General features: G+C 38.2%; 1 protein-coding gene across 8 annotated transcripts in view; it reads left to right on the top strand.

Annotated features, from left to right (window-relative positions):
* The window catches only part of NYAP2 (neuronal tyrosine-phosphorylated phosphoinositide-3-kinase adaptor 2), a 335656-nt gene that overhangs the window by 96821 nt on the left and 217268 nt on the right, over nt 1-21567 (top strand). For all 8 annotated transcript variants that reach the window (XM_058437901.1, XM_032754219.2, XM_032754214.2 and 5 more), the window contains one exon: nt 19374-19675. In XM_058437901.1, coding sequence (XP_058293884.1) covers nt 19374-19675 — 302 coding nt within the window. The remainder of the gene's footprint in view (nt 1-19373; nt 19676-21567) is intronic.

The following is a 21567-nucleotide window of genomic DNA, read 5'->3' as shown; positions in this document are numbered from 1 at the left end:
ACACTCTTTACTACTTAGTTATTTTGTAAAATGGGAAAGTGTCTGTGGCAACACATCACATAAAATGTATGACAGCATTAAGAGCTCTTAAGAAGAAAAATATTTTATAAATCCAAGTTGATGGGAACACTGCCAGTTCCCCTAATGTGACACATAGATCACTGTCCTTCACTGAGCAAGACAAATTACTCAATGACTATGTCTCCCCACAAAACTGGATGTGAATCAAGCCTTCTGTCACCTGATTTACTGTGAATAGCCTTGATACCTCTGCAGGGAAATGGGAAGTATTACTTTGCTTGACTTCAAAGATGACTTAATAAGGCAAGAATGAATCAGTTGCCATGTGTTTTTAGTCACATCCAGTCCCATTCACTGTATAGGTCCAGTCACTAATGCTTTACCACCAGTTCTGCTGGATTCACCTTCTCATCCCCATTTAGCATTCATTTCTTCTCCAGAGCCTATCTCCTGGCTGTTAAAAGAAGATACCAGATATCAAGATATACAATTTCATTCCTCCCAGAAAATTAGGTCCTAGAGAGTGTGAGACAGGTTAGAAGGAAGTGATTTGCTTATAGGCCTTCCATATGCTTTTGTCATCTCAAGGTAAGGTTTGGTATTTTTATAATTTTTCTAAGCTTGGTGATATTGGCTATGGAAAGGTTATTTACTCTTACTATTAATGATGCTTTGGGGATTGCAGTGGAGAGAGAAAAAGAAAGAGGTTGAATCGGTTGGTGGCTGCTCACAGCTTATATACACAACACAGCTGCATTTTCACCTCCATTCTTGTGGGAAGATTTGTTTTCTTGGATTTCACAAGAATGTTCAACATAAGATATAAAAAACTATAGAGTTTATGTCTGTGTTTCTTACCCTAGTGTATGTAAAGACCAGTAATGCATGAACTTTATGCAAATTCTTTGAATTTGGCAACAAGATATTCAAACAGTTTTATTTGCTTATGCTGAATTAATTAGTGCTCACATAACTTTATTGCATAAAATTTACATGTGTGCTTATTTTAATAATTTACAAGAAAATATTAGTTGGTCAATTATTCTACTAAAATAGTCTTGTAAATGCTCAGAACCATGTTGAGACCTATACAGGTTAAACCTGAGTATAAGAAACAGCACTGATTGCCTTTCTACCCCAAGACTTTTACTTTATTTAAAAACAAAAACTTAACATTATGAAGTGAATTTGGGGGAAAAATCTATTCTATTTGTACTTCTCAGGGGTTAGGAAAGACAGAAGTTTCAAAAACAGCTGTCAATGAGAATAGATTGAACTCGACTGGAGGATTAATTGACTCGATCTTGTAAGGCGAGATTTAAAGAAATGGAAAGAATATGTTCAGTCAGAAGAATTCATTATTCACTCATCCCCCCATCTAAACGAGGTCCTCCCTATTTTTCCCTTTCATATCACTCTATTTTCTTTATAGCATCAATCTTAATCACCTGGCTCTACCCCAATCTCTATGTTTTATGGGGAGAGATAATTTGTTTTTTTGTTGAATGACTAGGGCCTAGCACACTGTCTAGCACAGACAGGCCTTCAGTAGTTATGGGTTTAATTAATTAACTAATAAATCAGATATTTGTGATTTTATGGGGTCATAAAATCACAAGAATAGATATTGGTGATTATTGTAGCAGAAAATAAGATTGAACATGTGCAGTGTTGCCACATTATGTAATATTTTAAAATAAAATGCTGTTGCAAGGATTTGAGCAAAGGAATGTTCCCTTTAAGCATATCTTCAGTAGACTGACCTAGTAAAGCTATGGAAGATAGATGAGAAGACTGCAGACCAAATCTGGTTTGTTGCTGAGGTCATCCTTGCAAACGATGACAGCCCCACCTGCTGTGAACCTGAATTAACTGATCTTGACCTCCGCATTTGACACACCTGTGCTCATCACATTACCACTTCAAGGATAAGCATGTTGAAGGTATATACGAGGGAGTGATAGAGATGATTGATCACAAAATTTAAGCCGCATTTAGGAAGACAAGATTTACAGCAACTGAGAAACACAGAAAAGATTGCAAGACCAAGGAACAGAAGAAGTTCCAAAAGGGGGTCAAAGGAGAGCTAAGGTTGAACATACAAAGGAAGCAAACTGAAAAGGCAAGTGATAATAGTCAAATATACAGATGCTTAAAATTGAGGTTATAGAGGGAGTGAGGTTATTGGTAATCAAAAGGTCCAGATTGTGGCCCTGAGTGTGGTGGCTATGACAGGAAGAAAAAAAAAATATCTTTAGGGAGAAGATTTCAAGAAAGTGTGTGGCCAGGGAATATGTGTATATTTAACACTGTGTCTCATGCATTCCCAAATTAGCCTACAACTTACATTTTTTATCCTCCTTTTTTTAAACTAAATGGGTTGCAATGAAAATATCTTTTGGTGATTCCTACCCTGATCCAAATCCTGTATTTTCCAAGGTTTGCAAACTCTTTAAGAAAAAACTGAAACAGATGGCCACAAATGAGTTATAAATGGAAAAAACAAAAACAAAAACAATAAAGCCCCACAGAAAACCTTTGCCAAAGAATCATTAAGTTAATTGTCCTCCTTAAGTTGAACCAGGCTTTAGTAAAAAAGAAATTATTTTCAATAAGGAAACTGTGAAGTTAAATTTCCCTGGTCACCTTCCATGTGTACAGGAAGGTTTGTTTTTAATAGGGTGTATCTTAAATTTAAATGTGCTGTCAGTTAAACTGTAAACCCTGAGGGGTGTATATCTTTATTGTACAGTACTGGCTCATTATGCTGTTGTGTGCAACAAATAATAGATGATAAATACTATAATGAGGCCAACTAAGATACTGCATCTATTGTAATGGAGAATTTTTATTTTTTTATTTTTAGATGCATTGTGAGCATTAAAACTGTTGCTAATATGTTGTGATAATAGCTTTTAATTAGTTATGAATAAAGATGTGTAGGAGAAGATGAGGTTTGATTAAAGGCAAATTTTAACACTGGACCCTGACACCCCTTAGGGCTACAGCATAAAGCGGATAATCCAAGTGCCTTCATTGACACAGAGCATTAGATTCAATTATTTTGTCTGAAGATAACCAATCAGGGAAAGTGCATTGTTCCTGGAAACCTATTCTAGAAAAACAGGGAGCCAAGCTCCTGGCCTCTGCGTAGGTAATTTTGCCATCTATATTTCAATCTATCATATTATTACATTTGGGTACATTAAGCAGATCTGCAACCTGTTGTGCATAGAGACAGCACACTGGCCACTCTATTTACAGTAACTAATACATCCATGCATAAGTATTTGGCTCTTAAGTAGTGTCTCTAGGGATTCACATTTACATGTCACTCTGATTACATGAATGAGGGCTGGAAGCTGGGTTTTTAGAACTCGAAGGCATGACTTTTTTAATGGACTTCACAAATGCCAGAGAGGACACTTCTCAGCTTTATCAGTTTGTCAAGGTGGTGTATCCAATAGAAATGTTTGTAAAAATGCTTTTTGTTAAGATAGGAAAAACACTTCATGAATAAAACCTGACCTAGATTTATATATGCATTTAATCCCACAAATATCCTGAGGGATCATGGGGTAAGGTGTTACCACCTCATTGGATAAATGGATGAATCCATTGGGAAATGAATTCTCTAGTGGTCACACAATGATTTAGGAGCAGTGTTAGAAATGAAATTTTCTGTCTGGAAACAATGTACATGTACATGCATGTGTGTGTGTGATCTACAGTGTCTTTTTCTATAGACACACAGATGATAGAATTTTTTCACTTCCTGGAAAATGTATGGCTTGACTATTCAATTAGAGATACTGAGTTCGGTTCCCTTTAGAGGTTGGAAATTTCTGGATGACATAACTTATTATCTATATTTCACTTTATCTCTTCACTCCCATTCAAGCCAAGTCTCTATTTTAAAAATATTTTGGTCTTCTAGATTTATTCTACTGAAGAAAAATTTCTGTAACTCTTTAATATATGCCTGGAAATAATATAATTAATTATGTATTACTTTTAATGTAGGTCTAAAATAATTTAAATCCATAAATATTTACATGCTAATTTTTACATTCAAAGAATTATACTAGATGCCGTGGGAGATAAAGGAAACATGCAAATTTTGACTTTTATCTTCAAAAATTGTATAATGTCAAGGTTGTATATAATAGCCGTAATATAAGGCAAATAGTGACAATATGAAGGAAGTTCACTAAAGAAGAGAGTAGGTATTGATGAAAGTTTAAGAAAGAAGTGGCATTGGTTTAGGCCCTGAATAACTTGAGATTTTTTTTTTTTTTAAATAGAGGTGTAGTTTGAAGGGGAAAAGACCCCAGGGGAGTGGAGGGAAGAATTATGTGAGTGGATATGACAAGATAAGAAAGAAGGCTGGGCCACATTAAGCAGAGCTTAAATTCCTTACAGAGGAACTGGACTCTTATTTTGGATAATCCTGACGACTTTAAAGAGGAGGATTGATGTGATCCCGTTTATTTTTTAGGACTTTTTTTTTTTAGGTCAATGAATGCATTATTGCTGGGGAAAACTGAGACAAATAATCCAAGTAAGAATATCATTTAGTAGCTGGGATCAAAAGTTAATAAAAAGCCTTGTAGATGGTTTGGAAAATAGGGAACAGATGTGAAATCTAGGTAGAAGAGGAAGAATTTGTTGACAGTTTGAGTGTCTGTATATATAGGAAGTATATAGGTGTCAAATTTCTTGGAAGCATTTGTTCTCTGTGACTGAGAGAATGATGCTTTGAAGACAAAGTTTCATTAGAGGGAAAAGGGAGATGGCGATGATATTGGTTTAGAACATGCTAATCTTGGGTGTCAAAGGAACACTCATTTGGAAATGTGCAGCATTTTGTTGAGAGGGCAAACAGATGTCTCAGAATGGAGGTAACCATGGAATATTAGATTTGAAAATCATGTGGACAGGATAGCATTGAAGTCTTAAAAATTGATATTTGTCAACGACAAGCACAGAAAAATCATAAAAGGGGAAACAGAACTTTGACCTACACTGAAGCATGAGGTGCAATAAGAGAAGTCAGTGGAAATACCAAGTAGGACAAATTGGAAAAATGCAAAAGCAGGAGAGGACAGTATTTAGGAAGCCAAGGAAATAGGACATTCCAGAAAGAAGCTGCGGTCTAAGAGATAAAGTGGTTCTAAAGGTATTGAGAAGAATCTAGAGAAAAATAAAACTTTCTCATTTATGCCATTAGCAAGGAAAAGGTTACTTTGTTTTTTGTTTGTTTGTTTGTTTTTTTTTTGATGGAGTCTTGCTCTGTCACCCAGGCTGGGGTACAGTGGCACCATCCACTCACTGCAAGCTCTGCCTCCCGGGTTCACGCCATGCTCCTGCCTCAGTCTCCAGAGTAGCTGGGACTACAGGTGCCCACCACCATTCCCGGCTAATTTTTTTTTTTTTTTTTTTTGTATTTTTAGTAGAGATGGGGTTTCATAGTGTTAGCTAGGATGGTCTCGATCTCCTGACCTGGTGACCCGCCCGTCTTGGCCTCCCAAAGTGCTGGGATTACAGGTATGAGCCACCGCTTTAAGAAAACCATTTCAGTAGACTCTTTGGTGGTAGAAGCCAGAGTACAACAGATACACAAAGAATGTGACTTAAGGACAGTGATAAGAAGTTGAGAACCCCTTTTGAGACTTTGCCATCTTGTTCAAAGGTACATCCCTGGCGGCTAACAATGTATTGGGCACAAAAGAGATGCTCAATAGATGTTTGTGAATTAAAGATGAATGAATGATTTAGTAAATGAATGAGAGAGAAGAAAAAATAGCAGAAGGGAAGGAGAAAGGGAGAGAGAGAAATAGAGAAAGAATACAAGAGATGAAGCAGGAGCTCACGATGTTTGAGCTAAGTATTGCTAAAGAAAGGGGAGTTGGAAATGTTTAGGATTGCTGATGAGAATAATCAATGAAGAATATACGATGGAGAATAAAGTGGAAGAATAATATATGTGGAAAAATTGTTAAGAAATATTGAGTCAGCATACCAGAGGAAAAAATATAGTTAATGACGTAGAGAAGTTGAAAGATGTAGAGGAGAAAGACCCAGGGACCACTCATTGGAGAATCTTGTTAGTGAATAGACCTTGAGGTATTATTCTGAGGGACTAGGCTCAGATTTGTCAAAACCGAGGTTTCCTAAAGCTTGCAGTCATAAAGAGGTGTGTACTACGTGTAACTGCAGAATTATCTTAATTCTTAAGAAGGGTAAGTTTAAGTTACGTTCATTATTTAGAAAGACATTGAATTATTTTTGGATTGATATGAAACATGAAACTTTTATTTTTATTCCTTGATAGTTCATTTTTCACAATGATTCTGTAAATACATGGCTAGGATTTCCAGATCTGTCTGAGGTGTGCTTTTCCCTTTCATCTCCATGACTCTGTTTTAAACTGTAAAATATTTGAGACCTCAGCAGAATATTTTGCAAGAAGTATTTCACTGTGCTCAAATATTTTCAATTTCCAGGTACTTTCTATAAAGTCTTTTAGATCTTGTTTTGTTCAAGAAATTTAGAACATTATTTCATTAAATCTTAAGACACTATTATCAGAAGAAGCACATATTACAAATGTTTGGGAAGGGCGAATGCTGTAGGTTTAAGACAGCTAACACGAAAGGTTTTTTATCTCAGTCTTCTGATTTTGTTTGACAAATCACCCCATCTCTCTGCTAGAAGGTCAATGAATAGATGGCAATATACCTGGGAAGTACAGGTTTCAAGAAAACTCATTTTTCTGGTGTGAAATTTCATGCCACAAATAGTTTGGGGTCATGCTAATCCCTTTCTTCCAATATTATGGAGAATAGAGATTTTGCAAAATGGGGTACATATTTTGGTAGTTTTGTACCCTAAAACAGTAGTAAAAGAGGAAGCATTCAAGGGTGGTGTCAGTGTCTAATACTGTGTCATAGATGATAGTCTGGGCTGAGAAAGTAACTAGTTGCCTTATTACTGATACGAAACTTTTCAGAGAAGAAAACATACTGAAATTATACTGGAGAGTATGGCATCTGCCACTTCTTTGAGTTGTTTGGGTCTTTCTCAAATCCAGGGCATGACTTTACAGTTCTCACTAATAGGAACATGTGTTCTCCCTCTAGGTCCAACTTCAAACTGGCTTAAGGTTTGAGAGTAAACATAACTGATCTCATAAGCATACAATCTAGTCTCCAGATCATAAGTGTATGGACAAACCAGAGAGTAGCCTCTTGACTCTGGAATTCAAAACGCCATTGGTGTCAATCAAGATGTTTACAAAGTTGAAGGAGAATGATATCTAATCCAGGGACTTGTTAAATAATGATTAATTTAGAGGCTTCTACTGTGTTATCTCAGGCATGTAAATAATGTATAAAACAATATGAGAGAGAGATATTATTGGTAGCCTCTATTTTGAGGTGAAGATAACAAAACTGAATGAATTAATGTGCCTGGGGTCACAGAACTAGTTTGTGATAGAGCTAGAATTGTATGTTCAATTTTTCGAATTGGCCGTTGGGATATCGGAAAACAGCATTCCATCATACATTTTTTTGTTTGTTTCAACAGTGAAAGCAATTATCAGCTAATCATACCTAAGCCTCATAGTATCATTGTAGTTTTTCTTTCCAATGAGAGTTCGAAAATGCCAATCCCAAAATAGTTCAAAAAGAAAAGTTTCTGCATCTACCTAGCAGTTTTTATTGGGTCACATCTTTCTCTCTCTCCCACTATCTCTACCCACTTTCCACTTGCTACAAACAATGCATGGTCTGTGCTCTCAAGGAGCTCACAGACCAGTGGAGGAGATCAACTCAGAGAACACACCTGAAGGGTGTGATAAAGGAGGTGCTATCACATGGAGGAGCATAGAGTCCTTTGGCAATGTTAAGGCAGGAACATGTTCCATTAGAGAATTCTTGAGGTCAGAAAGGGAACATGTTGCAGATGAGAACTGGCATAGAATCCAGACCTTAAAAGACCATGAGTATAACTTAAAAGTTTGGATCTTTAGTCCAAAGAAATGGAAGAGCTATCAAAGGGTTTTAATTTAGAGAGTGACATGAGCAAATCTGCATTTAGAAGGATAAATCTGGCAGCACTGTAGAGAAAGATCAGCTAAGAGGCAATTGCATTAATTTAGCCAAGAAGTGATGAGCACCTAAACCAAAGCTGAGCGGTAGAGATGGAGAGAAGGGGATTAAGCTGATCTCTGCATTCAGATTACTGGTTCCAACAGGGACAAAAATTAATAGTGTATGAGTAGTCACAGACTTTTCCTTTCTCCTTCATCATAAATTGAGAAAATGGCCACTGAAGAAGGAAATAGAGAAGAATGTCATTAAATAATAGTATCATCCGTTCTGTTGCTTAAGAAACCTGTGAGTTATTCTTGAACTATTCCCAAACATATATGTATACATTCATTTGTTTAATTGATACTTATTGGTTGCTCCTTTGGGCCAAACACTGTTCCAGCCATTGGAAATACAAGACAGACAAGGTCCAATTAAGTTTTGCCCAAATATACTGACAATTTTTCAATTTCTACAGATCCCCACTGCCAGCTCACAAATCCGCTTCTTCCTTCCACTTCTCTCTTCATCTGATGACGTCTTACTCATGATCTGCATCAGCTGAAAAGCCACATCTTCCCATGGGGCTTCCCAGCCCTTTGGTGGTGGTTAGGGCCCCAGGACTTGTTCTTCCATTGCACCTACCTTATACTTCTTGTGAGAGAACATCTGATCACAAGGTGCTGAAATCATAGGGGTTCAAGAGCCTGTGATTTTCTGAGGACCCTGACCACTCTGCTGTTCACTGCCTGACAAACTATAGACACTTGGATATTTTGTAAATAAATAGTGAGTAAATAAATTCCTCAAGACAGAGTTGTTTTGTCCTCCTTAAAAATTGTACCTTTAGAAAGCTAAACCAGTTTTTATACTTTAAACTGGCATTAAGTTAAGGCCTTCTGCTCGGGAGGTTCAAGGCCATTGTATGTTATTCTATATTTCTAGTTTCTACTTCTAGGTTGAAAAAAATGAGCCACATATGGTTAGCTAAACTCATTTCCAAAAACTTGGCATGTTCTCAAACCATATTCAAAGCTTATGTCAGTTTTGAAGACACAAATAAAATATATTTTCCAGAACTTCCCCTCCTCTGGTTGAATTTTTGGAAAAGATCTCCCACGATGTGAACTTCTGTAAACTGTATTCTAAGTTCAATCTGAATATTATAATTTATTTTCCATATACCCTCTCTTTAGGCCATGACACTTCAAGGAGTAGAAGAGTCTTATGTATAGAAATGAGGAATGTTTTAATTTTAGATTCCAAAGTACCGTAGATAATAACATATGTTAATCTTAAAAGCACTTGTCATGTTTTAAGTAAAAATAAGTCTCTTAAAGATGTTCCATAGAATTTATTCTGGCTTTAATAAGCATTATATTTCTGTCCTGCCTCTTTAGAAACTCAGAAATGAAGAAAAGGAACTTTGATAGAGGTTAAAAAATCTCTCTACTTCCCTCTGTAACCTCCTTACTTTATTATAATTAAGCATCACATTAATGGGCAGCAATATTAACCTCAAACTCTTGGCAATAGCACTTTGTGATAAATAAGTTGTGTGCTTGTTTTTCAAGCATAACTCCCTAGCCATGATTACCCTAAGCTCTAACATTCATAAAAATCTTAAATTATCATGGTGTTTGATACAGATGACCATAAAATCCATTCAATAGATTTGCACAACTCTATAATTATGTCCAGCTGATAATTATGTTTTTTTTTTCTTGACTTTTTCTTTTCATTTACTATCTGGATTTGGAAGTATATTGCGTGACAATACTGTTGAAGCCCTCTTACAAAAATAAACAAAATGTATTAATATGATTAGAGTATGTTTTCCTTCATGGTGCTCTAGGGTGGAAACTTATTAAAAATGGCTATTTGATGACTGGGAACAGAAAGATAAAATTTGATACAGATAAAAGATAAAAATTGATACAGAGTTAGGTAAGTCAGGAAGGAAGGGGAGGTAAATTAACATTTGTCCAGCCTCCTGTCATAGTACACTCAGGCTGCTAGGATAAATACCACAGACATTTATTTCACACAGTTCTGGGAGCTGGAAAATCCAAGCTCGAGCTGATGGCAGATTCAGTGTCTGGGGAGGTCCTGCCTCCTGGTTCATTGATGACTGTTTCCTCTGTGTCCTCACGCCATAGAAGGGGTGAGAGAGTTCTCTGGCATTTCTTTAATGAGGGCCCTAATTGCATTCTGAGGGTTTTGCCCCCAAGACTTAATCACTTCTCAAAGTCTCCATCTGCAAATACCATCACACTGGGGATTAGGTTTCGACACATGAATTTGGGGTGGGGGAGCAGGGGGGACAAACATTCAGTCTATAGCACCTGTACTTTTATCAGCCACCTTGATAGGCTATTTTAAAATGTCTTATCTCATTTTACTTTGTAACAACCCTGGAAAGTGTTTCTTTATAAAAATAAGCTAATTGAAGTTCATAAAATATATGTCTTCTACCTATAATTGGATAGCTAGTAAATAAGTTGGTTAGTTACATATCTCAAATTCTAAGATAACTGCATTTTGGCAGAGGTGAAATCTCCTACCAAGGAGAAAGAACATATTTGATATTTAAAATATATCATTTTAGGCCAGGCAAGGTGGCTTATGCCTGTAACCCCAGCACTTTGGGAGGCCGAGGCAGGTGGATCACGAGGTCAGGAGTTTGAGACCAGCCTGGTCAAGGTGGTGAAACCCCGTCTCTACTAAAAATACAAAAATTAGCTGGGTATGGTGATGTGTGCCTGTAATCCCAGCTACTTGGGAGACTGAGGCAGGAGAATTGCTTGAACCTGGGAGGCAGAGGTTGCAGTGAGCCGAGATTGCACCACTGCACTCCAGCCTGGGTGATGGAGCGAGACTCCATCTCGAAAAAAAAAAAAATCATCATCATCATCTTAAAGTATAATATCTGGAACTAATAGAAACTGAGTCCTTTCTCTTCAGGACAGTTTTGTTTTTTTTCTTGTCATTTTATTTTGTTTTTCTATAACAGTTCATCACAGCAGTTAATGAAAAGATGTGTAAAAATCCCACTTTTAACACTTGACCTTCATATCCAAGAAGTATCAATAAAGAGCCAGACACAGGAAATTAATGTCTGAAAAAAACTAGGAGACTTAAAATATTAGGTGCATAAAGTAGAAAATAGATATCACTGAGGATATGAAGTGGTGAAAATGAGTGTTTGAGCCTAAGGCAAGAAATCCACAAATTATGGTTTTGAATGAGCATGTGTGGCTCAGGGAAGACATTAAGGGTAATGGTGAGTGAACAATTTGGAAGAAAATATGAACACAGTTTAATTTTACTGAAGCCAAGTTTTCATATCCAAGTATACTTCCTGATTTAAAAACTATATATAGCGCAAATATATAAAGCAGTTAATTATTTTTATTCATAGTGTTAAATAGGAGGGATTTCTTCAAATAATAAAGTGGGATGCATTTGTTTCCTGTGTTGTATCATCCTCAGTCTATCCCTGACACCAGTTGCATTTTCTGATAAAAGTTAGCCAATAGCTCTTATTTAGTAACTACTGTCTGCAGATTATTATACTGGTTCATTGAGGACTTTTCTCAATACATTTGTCAGGAAACTCAAATATAATTGGCTTTAACAAAATGGAATTTAGTAGTTGACATACCTGAACAGTTCTGGGATTATTCTAGCTGCAGACATAGCTATAGCCAGATCTTCTTCAAGGCCTGGAGACCTGGTCCCACTTATCTTCCTTCATAATGGGAAGAAGGATGAAGCAGGTCCAGACTTCTGGCCAGTGCAGCTTCATGCAAGCCCTGGGTTCACTCCGATTGGACCACCTTGAGGACTTTGCCAGTTCCTAAAATAGTCACGATGGATCGGGTGACCCAACGTTTGTTTGGCTGAGACTGAGCAATATGGTGGACTGAGAGAAAAAAAAAAAAAGATTCCCTACAGGAATTTCCATTGCAAAGATAAAGGAGAATTCATCCCTGGGAAGCAAAAGTGAAATATGTTCACAAATTTTTTTAACTAATCCTTCTATTAGGCTATCTCCAAAGTGGACTGACTTCCATTATTCATTTTTCCTTGTAAAACAAATATGTGCTAGTGACTACAGTGGTGAGCAACGAGACAGAATGCCTGCTTTCATGAATCGGGGGGTAAGTGAATGTGACCAGCCATTGGTACTCAAGGTCGATGGGGCTGTGGAGAGTGTGTGAATATGATGAATTGTATGACAAGTTCCATCTGCCAAAAGTCAAAGCAGATGTACCTAATTATGCCTCTCTCTTAAAAGTCTGACTTTGAGTTGAGGCATCTTCCTTGTCAAATAGGAAGAGGTGTTACTAGTGGCTCTTTCAATGGCCAGTTTCCATGAGCACAGCTCAGCCTAGCTGGTCCTGATACCTAGAAAAGGCCATTGTGCTGGAGCAGGGATCCTTCTGGTAGGATGGGCCAGGAGGATGTTCAGTGGGCAGCACAAAGTGAGCATTTAGCTTTGAGCACCTAAAGAGAAGGCAATAGGGAGGCAGCATCAAATATAAACTTTTTAAATCATACTTTTCCTGAAGAAAGTGTAAATATTAGTTTCTTTCTATTCATTCACAGTGAAATGCCCACATGAAAGAATCTAAGAGTTAACAGGTGACAGTGGCCCACCTGCCCACAGGCAAATCTCATCCTCTTCTTTACAGCTGTAACCGCCACCATTTCCCTTTTAGATGTTCCCCCATTTAATTTATGGTTGAACGTGCCCTTTCCCTGATACTAGATAAAAACATCTTTTTGAAAATTTAACACAAAAAATCCTAAATGGTTTGCAAAGGTAGAAATATACTAGAGTATGAATCAGTTTCAGAGACAGGTTTCTGAGCTCAGCTCCAAAATATCACTACAGAAAAGAACTATTCATGTGAGCAAACTTCTAGGCAATCCTTCAGTTTGTATCTCAAATTTCTGGATGTGCATAAAAGAGGATCAATATCTTTATCTACTTATCTATCAATCATTATCTAGCTATCAGTCTACATCATTGTCATCATCATTATCTATCTGGAGTGGGATTATATTTTTCCCAATGCTTAGCAAAGATAACTCTACTACAAAATATTGACATGTTTGCCTCAAAATTGCATGCAGAAGCAACACCCCTGTCACTTTTGAAGATGATGTCTCACCTCAGCAGCTCGCCTTTCTCATGGGTTTTGTTTTTGTCTTCGAAAGGAAGCAGTTCTCATAAGGAAATACACAACATCAATGCTGATGGATTTCAAGCAGACAGCAAGACAAGGAACAAACTGGCGATTAGCGTTGTCAGAGCAGTTTTGAAGTGCTTGTTTTGTACCTTTCTTTATCGGTCCTAATCAGCAGGTGCTTTGAAAAATTGATGCAAGTATTTAAGAAAGTTAACAACGTGAGGGGTATAGTTGCCTAGATTATCTTGATACCTTGAGTTAAATGTAGGATTTTATTTTGACTTTCTTTGTGTGAAGTTTTTTTGAGGTTACATGGTACCATATGGCATGCTTTACAGGCATGGCCTTATAATGCAAATGATTACCCTGTAAGCAAAATTCAGTAGGAAAAGACTTAAATAAATGTAGGAATTTTAAGGCTAAATTTATTGACTGCATTTTATGTATCAGACTGCTAAGTGCTTCGTATGCAGCAAATCAGGTAAATTTGATACCAGTTTGACGGGGCCAATGCCGCTATTAAACAGCTAAGGAAATGGCCCTAGGGATTCAGTAGCTAATGTTATACAGCTGCTAAATAATGGCTCTGGGATAGTCTATAACTCCATGGTTCCAGTGCACAAATGTCCAGGCCTGTCTACTAGCCAATAATTTGTTTGGTGGAGATATTTACAAACATTGCATCAATTACTTCTGGAAAAATAACCCTCCTTGATTTAGATAATATTTTACACTTTGTGTTTTGTAATGGAATAACTAACCAAGAGACAAGTAGATCTCACAACATTGCCTTCATTATATGAGAAAAAGCATACTTGTTTAAATTCAGGATTATGAAACTTGTTTTTATTTTTATAACATGAGATGTGTCAGGCTTAATCTATCTTGAGTGTTGGAGTCTTATTGCAACAAGACTCTTTCTTTAGCCCACATAACTTTCACTTCCAGCCAAATATTCTTATAGTGCAGTTAGCTTCTAACTCCTCATTTAAATGCTCTAAGCCTCGTTTAAATGCTCAGTCTGAAGCAGGAGAATGACCTATTTTCACAGGCATTCCTTATTTCTGGGGTCTTCCATTTGTCGTGACGCCTTCTCTTTCCCTGCTTCTTTGGTTTCTGAATGCCAGAGGAATTGTTCCCAAGTACGTCAGTTCAGGTCTCCCAGGAAGCAGACACCATGACAGAGTTAGAAGTCTGGGAGGTTTATTGGGAAGAATGCCTGTGAGAGATAAAGAAGGAGGAAGCAGAAGAGGCAGGACAAACCTCAGATCACAATGCAGGTCTAGCACCTGTAAAAGTTGAGGGGGGAGGAAAAGCAATTGAATAGGACGATCATCAGACTGTGGTGCAGTGATGAGAAGGAAGGTCTTGACCAGTGCAATAGGGAAAGCCAGCCATAAAGGTTGCCTGAATCTGGGAAGAAGTAACCAGGTGTAATACCTCATTGTGCTCATCCGTTGTCTAGGAGCTGCCCATGGACAACATAGCCTCAACTAAAATGCTGCGCCAGATTTGGGAGACGGCAGCTGTCAGCTGTCAGCTGACTGCTACCCTCAGAGGAGGTTCTCTCTTGAGGGACTTCTGAGCCACACACCTCCATGGCTGCCACAGTTCACTCCCTAGACTCAGCTGATGTCTTTCTCCTGCCGGTTTGGGGAACAGTTCTCTCCTGGCTCCCTTCTGGCTCTTCTTGAGGGGAAACTTGGAAGCGTGCAGTTAGTGAGACAAACTACAGCCCTCATCACTGCAGTTTGTATGGGAGCTACGACTGGTTCTCGTCATCTCCCTCCTCCATCATTCATCCTAAATTCACCCCACCTTCAGGAAACACTTCCACTTGTCTCAGTGGCTTACTCGGTGGAGAGACTAATCTCTCACTCATGAGAAGTTGGAGCCCCTGGTAACCATAACCTTTCTGGGCCAGGGTTGCTGCGTATGACCTTTCAAAGTCACATTTGGGCAAGACAGTACCAAGAGGCACCCAAGTGGATAACCTTGGTTTCACACATACTTCTCTCTGCCCCATTGCATAAAATCAGCCTTACCTCCTGCTGACCAGGATCAAGGATATCTTCCACAATGGCAACGATACTTCTGTTTTGTTTGTTTGTTTTAGAGCTAGGGTCTTGCTCTGTTGCCCAGGCTGGAGTGGTGCGGTGGCATAATCATAGCCCACTGCAGGTCTGAACTCCTGGGCTCAAGCAAACCTCCCACCTCAGTCTCCAGAGTGTCTGGGAAACAGGTGTACACCACCATGATCAGCTTCTTGTTGCCTGTTACCCACTATACAAGGGGTGTTCAAATTGCCCAAGGGGCAGCTCTAAGTTGTTCAATGGGACACTTGCTGTGTCTTCTAGAAAGAGTGTGCTCTCTTTGGGGACCTGGACCTTTTAACTCTGTAGAGTCCAGAGTTACAGGGATTGGAAACATAAAGTACTCAATGGATCATTGTTGTCTTGTCAGCTAACTTCATTCCTCATGGCAAGTGCTCTCTTAAGAGATCTCAGTTGCATACCATCACAGCTGCCAGGTATTTGATCTCCTACCTGTACAAGGAATATGCATCCCCATATATTGCCATATGACTTGCAGTACTTATTGGAGGAGAATATGTCCCCAGGCCACTGACCTCAAGCTTGACCACAAGACTGGTTTTAGTCAGTGGAGAGTGATGGAAAGATTATAAGCCACATCTGAGCAGAAGCCAGGAGAGACATTATATAAGTTAGTTGGTGTTTTTCCTTCTCTGCCAGGAGAAAAAGTCCCAATGGGGATACATCCTGGGGTGAATAAGATATGTGAAACAGAGCCACAGTTGATGTGCATTCATACAAGCAAGAAACAAACTTATATCATTAAAAAACATTAGGGACTGGGGATGGTTTGTTACTGCAGGATAACCCAGTAAGATTTGGCTAATAGGTTGTAAGTTTTCTCATTCGTGATATTTTGCCTAGTATTTGCCTCTTCCTGATTGCTTCTAATTGATGTATCTACTCATTAATGGCCCTAACTATTGTTCTTAATATTTCTGGGCAGAGGAGGGGGGTGGGGGGTGGGTGGGTGTTGGATTAGCTACATCAGAAACATCTGGATATAGTTTTAAAAACACAAATTCATCTTCTACACCTACAGAGATTCTCATTCAACAGGTATGATTCAATCATTGCCCTTCATATGGAGTCTGAGAATCTGTATATTTAAAAAACTCCACAGGTTCCTAGCAAATTCAGAAACTAGTTGAATGCTGCACTTCTCAATCTTCAGTTTGCCTTGGACTAATAATCTTTCCGGGTCTCTTGAGCCTAGATGTGCCATCACCTTTACTGTTTGTCCCTAGCCTTGACTTGAACAATGGTCTTTGAATCCAAATTTGTTTTTGTCCTATTTCTTCATCTTGCATTTACGGCCTGGTCAAACTAAACTTGCAGTGGTACCTGCCAGTGCTTGAAGCATGCATTGAGTTTCTCTTGAAAGAAATGCTAGTGTGTGTGTGTGTGTGTGTGTGTGTGTGTGTGTGTGTGTAAAAGGCGTATATGAACCAAAGCAGATAGAGTTAGATTAAGTTGTTGTGTGCTGTTAAAAAAGATAATTCTGAAATGAAGAAGCAGAGTAAATTATCAGTCCGGGAAAAGGTTCAGGCTCCATTTAGGTCAAAAGTCACTGAGAAATTGCTGATAGAATTATTTTTAGTAACTCTCATAAATGCCCATGTGCATTAACACATGCATAAATTTCCCCAGGTGGCTGTGTTACCAGAAATGGGATGACTGGCTAAATAAATCCTTAAAGCACCTTTTGTATAGTGATGAAACAGAAATGAACAAAAGACATTAGGATGAAAAATAATTGAAAGCAAAGTTAGATTACATCAAATATATCATCCAAAGCCACAATCATCACAAACTGAAGATAGACCTTCCTATACCAAGACTGCCCGTCACGTCCACTACCCCATCCTTTCTCAAATTCTTCATTTTTCACAAACCACTCTGTTTGGATAAGCTTCTAATGTATGTCTTAATTGCCATTCTTTAAAACACACACACACACACACACACACACAGAATGAGAGAGAGAGAGAGAGAGAGACAGAGACAGAGAATAAAACACATAAAAACACTGCACTGAGTTTAGGATACTTTCGGCTATGATGTGAACACTGCCCCTTAGCCATCACTTGGACTCCATTCATGCTTCTGGATACTGTTGATTTTTAATGCACTGAAATTCCAAACACCTTTATTGCAAATATGGTACTCCGTGCTTAGTGTCTGAATATCAACTGAAAATATTCAGAAAAAAATACATATAAAATATTTTGGGTTGAGTGGCAAGTTATCATTGGTGTTAAAGGCCAGAATCAAGAATCTAATGTTCTTGTTAAATTCTTCTTGTCTGTATCCCCAAAAGGACATGTGATTGTCATAAGTCCCCAGTTGAAGAAGGAAAAGACAATCTCATTTTTCATTATTGTTCCTACTGGAATGTTAAAATTATAACAAACATTGTAACAATATGAAAGATACAAAATTCCACCATATTATGAAAGCAGAGCCAGCCAAAATTAGTTTTACTAAATGAAGATCTGAATAAACTTACATATCTGGAAAGGTAGACTCAGCAAGCTTCCAAACTTCATATACCCAGAGGTACTTCTTACCATTCAAACATATCTAAGAAAATTAGTCAAATATTTTGTAATGGTATTTTTAAAAAATTGTGTTTACTCTTGGTGAATGAACTTCATAGATAAAAAGAAACTCTAGAAAAATCTTCCTTTTAAAAGTTTACATTCACATTTGTGTCCCTTCTCTTCATAAAGGAGTCACTATTACTTAATAGCATAGACAGAGGCCCAAGAGTCATTTCCTAAATAATTGCTTGAGTTTCAAAATTAGAGGGGATTTCTTATATTTTAATATTTTTGTTCAAACTTTCCTATGTAAAACTTAAGAACCTTAAATTTGGAAACTTTGCATACACTGAATATTTATGAAGTATTAGAATCATCTCAGGATGAAACGATATTTAAGCTACACTTCTTTACTCAATGTTGCTGTTTCATTCTGTGTGTCTGATTTCTTAGTAGAACTGTTTCTAATGTAACTGAAGATTCTGGAGGACTGAGAGTGGTTGGCAATACTTTCGCCAATTTAAGCAAATATTTTCTCCTCCCTCCCTCCTTTCTCTCTCCCTCCCTCCCTCCCTCCCTGCCTTTCTTCCTTTCTTCTTCTCTTCTCTTTTTCCTTCCCGCCTTCCCTCCTTCCTTTCTTTTCCTGCCTTCCCCTTTCCTTTCCCTTCCTCTCCTTTGCTTTTTACTTTTTCTCCTTCCTTCCTTCCTTCCCTCCTTCTCTCCTTCCTTCCCTCCTTCCTTCATTCCCTCCTTCCTTCCTTCATCCCATCTTGCTTTGCTTGTCTTGCTTTGCTTTGTTTTTTTCTTTTATTTCTTTCTTTCTCTTCCTTCCTTCCTTTTTTGTTTTTCTTTCTTCTTTCTTTCTCTTTCTCTCTTTATCCCTCTTTCCCTCCCTCTTTCTTTCTTTCTTTCTTTCTTTCTTTCTTTCTTTCTTTCTTTCTTTCTTTCTTTCTTCTTTCTTTCTTTTCTTTCTTTCTTTCATAACAGAACATTTATTATTGTTTTTTGTTTCATTTTCTCCAATATATTAAGCAGATAAAAGCAGGAATGGTTTTGATGAAGTGGACAAGAGTCTCAAGTGCTGACCACTAGGGCTGAATTGCACATCAAAAGGAATCTGAGTCATAGTCATGGAATTCTTGTTTACATTTTAAGCCACTGATAAGATTTACCTCAAAGTAAATATAAAGTGACTGAAGATAAGTGTTCTATGCAATATTTTTTCTTTCCTTTGGGGAAAACAAAATTTAACACAAAAGTTAGAATGCTTTCATCCTACTTGAGTTTGTTTTAAAAGGCAGCCTTTCACCGGACTAAAATGAAGATTTGAAATTTTCCCTATTAGAAATATGCTCACATGTATGATCTTGTATATCCTGGTTCCTTTTATCTTCATGGTTTTTGGTCTGCTTTCTTTTACAGCATAGGTGGAGAAGTAGGGCGAGGCCACGAAGGGAGTTACGTGGGCAAACATTTCCGCATGGGATTCATGACAATGCCTGCTCCTCAGGACAGACTTCCCCATCCTTGCTCCAGTGGCTTTTCTGTGAGATCACAGTCACTGCACTCGGTTGGGGGCACAGACGATGACAGCAGCTGTGGCTCACGGAGACAACCACCACCCAAGCCCAAGAGGGACCCCAGCACCAAGCTGAGCACCTCATCAGAGACGGTCAGCAGCACTGCAGCCAGTAAGAGCGGGAAACCCCCTGAGAGGACTGAAGGTAAAACACGCCATACCCACGTCACCTAGAAATCTCTTTCAGATAGTACGTTCAGGTCAGCATGCCCAGGGGCAAGTGCCTTCTCCACTGGGCCACATAATCCTGCCTCTCACCCTGAAGTCCCAGAAAAGAAGAATTGAGGGGAAGGTTATTTATTGATATGTTGTCAAACTTCCAGAAGAATGTATTTCTGATGATTCAGAAAGGGAAGGCAATATATGAGTTTTTTTAATCCTTTAAAGCTTCAAATTATTCAAAAATTATTCTGCCCAGAAATATATCTAAAAGTTATATTTTCTTATACTATTTATACAATTAAAGGTATTATTATTTGATTATCAAGGGGACATTTTAATTCAGGAAAATATCAAGAAAAAGCTTATAATCATTTTTAACGTTTTGGTGAATTTCCTTCCAATGAATATGAATTTATGTATTTGTGTGTGTATGTGTGTGCATACTATAATCTTAAACTCTACTTAATATCTCCAGTTTTTACCTTTACCTGCCTGTGTTATTTCTCAGCCATGAAACATACAAATCAAATATATCCCAGCCTCCTTGCTGGTCTATGAATATAAATTAGGTCACATTAACACCAGCTCTCACCAGCTCTTTAGGCCTTACTGAATTTAGTAGAGTCAGCTTGCCTGAGTTACTCCTGAGAATTCCATGGCGGGAAAGTAGCCTTAAGTGTGCCTTGACACAAGCTATCTTGATCAGTTGGGGCTGCTATAACAAAACACCATAGCCTGGGTGGCATATAAGCAACAGCAATTTATTTCTCACAGTTCTGGAGGCTGGAAGCCTGAGAGCTCTGTTGGGGCCCACTTCTGGGTTGCAGACTGCCGACTTCTCCTTGTATGCTCAAAGGGCAGAAAGGCCTCCCTGGCCTCTTCCTAGAAGGACGCTAATCCTATTCATGAAAGCACTGCTCTCCTTCCCTTTCTACCTCCACATGCAATCATTATGGGATTAAGTTTTCAGCATTCTAATTTGGGGAGCACAAACATTCAGCTCATTGCACAGGCACATTCAGATCTTTACATAGCAAATGTGGAAAACACTTCAAGATTCCCAATGCTGCCAGTGACCAGTTTGAGAGAGGAGTTCCACCAGGTCCCATAGCTTCTCTTCTGCCCCACTCTCCTTTCTCCACAGCAAGCTTCTCTGAGCCCCTAGGGTACCAAGTATCACGTTTGCCTCAGAGAGCCACATGGTCCTTTCTTCAACTAGGCAGTGTTCGTTGTCACATGGGCTTCCTAGTCCCTCATGAAAGCCCCTTGGCCTTCTGGCCTAATCTTTCCACAGATTCTCATAGGCAGTCCAGGAGATCAGATGCCTATGAGGTATGTGCCGTCTCTTCCATCATCCTTGTCTCTCCTTTCTCTCTCATTGGTGTTCAGGTGCCTTTAGCCAAAAACAACCAGTATCTTCAGTGCCTATTGAATAATACCAATAAATGCCTGGAGATAGAGTCAGTCCATAAATTCTACAAAAAAAAATCTCCTGTGGCTTCAGTTTTTCCTACTATACCTATACAAAAAATGCTTTGCATATAAGTATATGAGGTTAAGACACACAAATGAATAACAGGTATGTGTTTGCATATTTGCAAAATTGACATCATAGTGCATAGAGTCTTGTGTTTTGTATTTTCACTTCTTCTATTGTAACTAATTTCCATGGTGTGCAATTTGTCAAGAAACAACTTTAACAGAGAGAAGTGTACAGCCAAGTAATTAATCATTATCTTGTTGATGAATACTCAGATTGATTCTGTTTTGCAGCTACAATGAATAGTGCTACAATGAACATTCATGTGTGTGTGTGTGTGTGTGTGTGTGTGTGTGTGTATAACTGTTATTCCTCTGCCCTCTTTTTTTTTTTTT

Source organism: Hylobates moloch, unplaced genomic scaffold, assembly GCF_009828535.3.
Source record: "Hylobates moloch isolate HMO894 unplaced genomic scaffold, HMol_V3 SCAFFOLD_1, whole genome shotgun sequence".
Lineage (NCBI taxonomy): Eukaryota > Metazoa > Chordata > Mammalia > Primates > Hylobatidae > Hylobates > Hylobates moloch.
The sequence above is the reverse complement of the archived record's forward strand: the minus strand, read 5'-3'. Positions and strand labels throughout refer to the sequence as shown.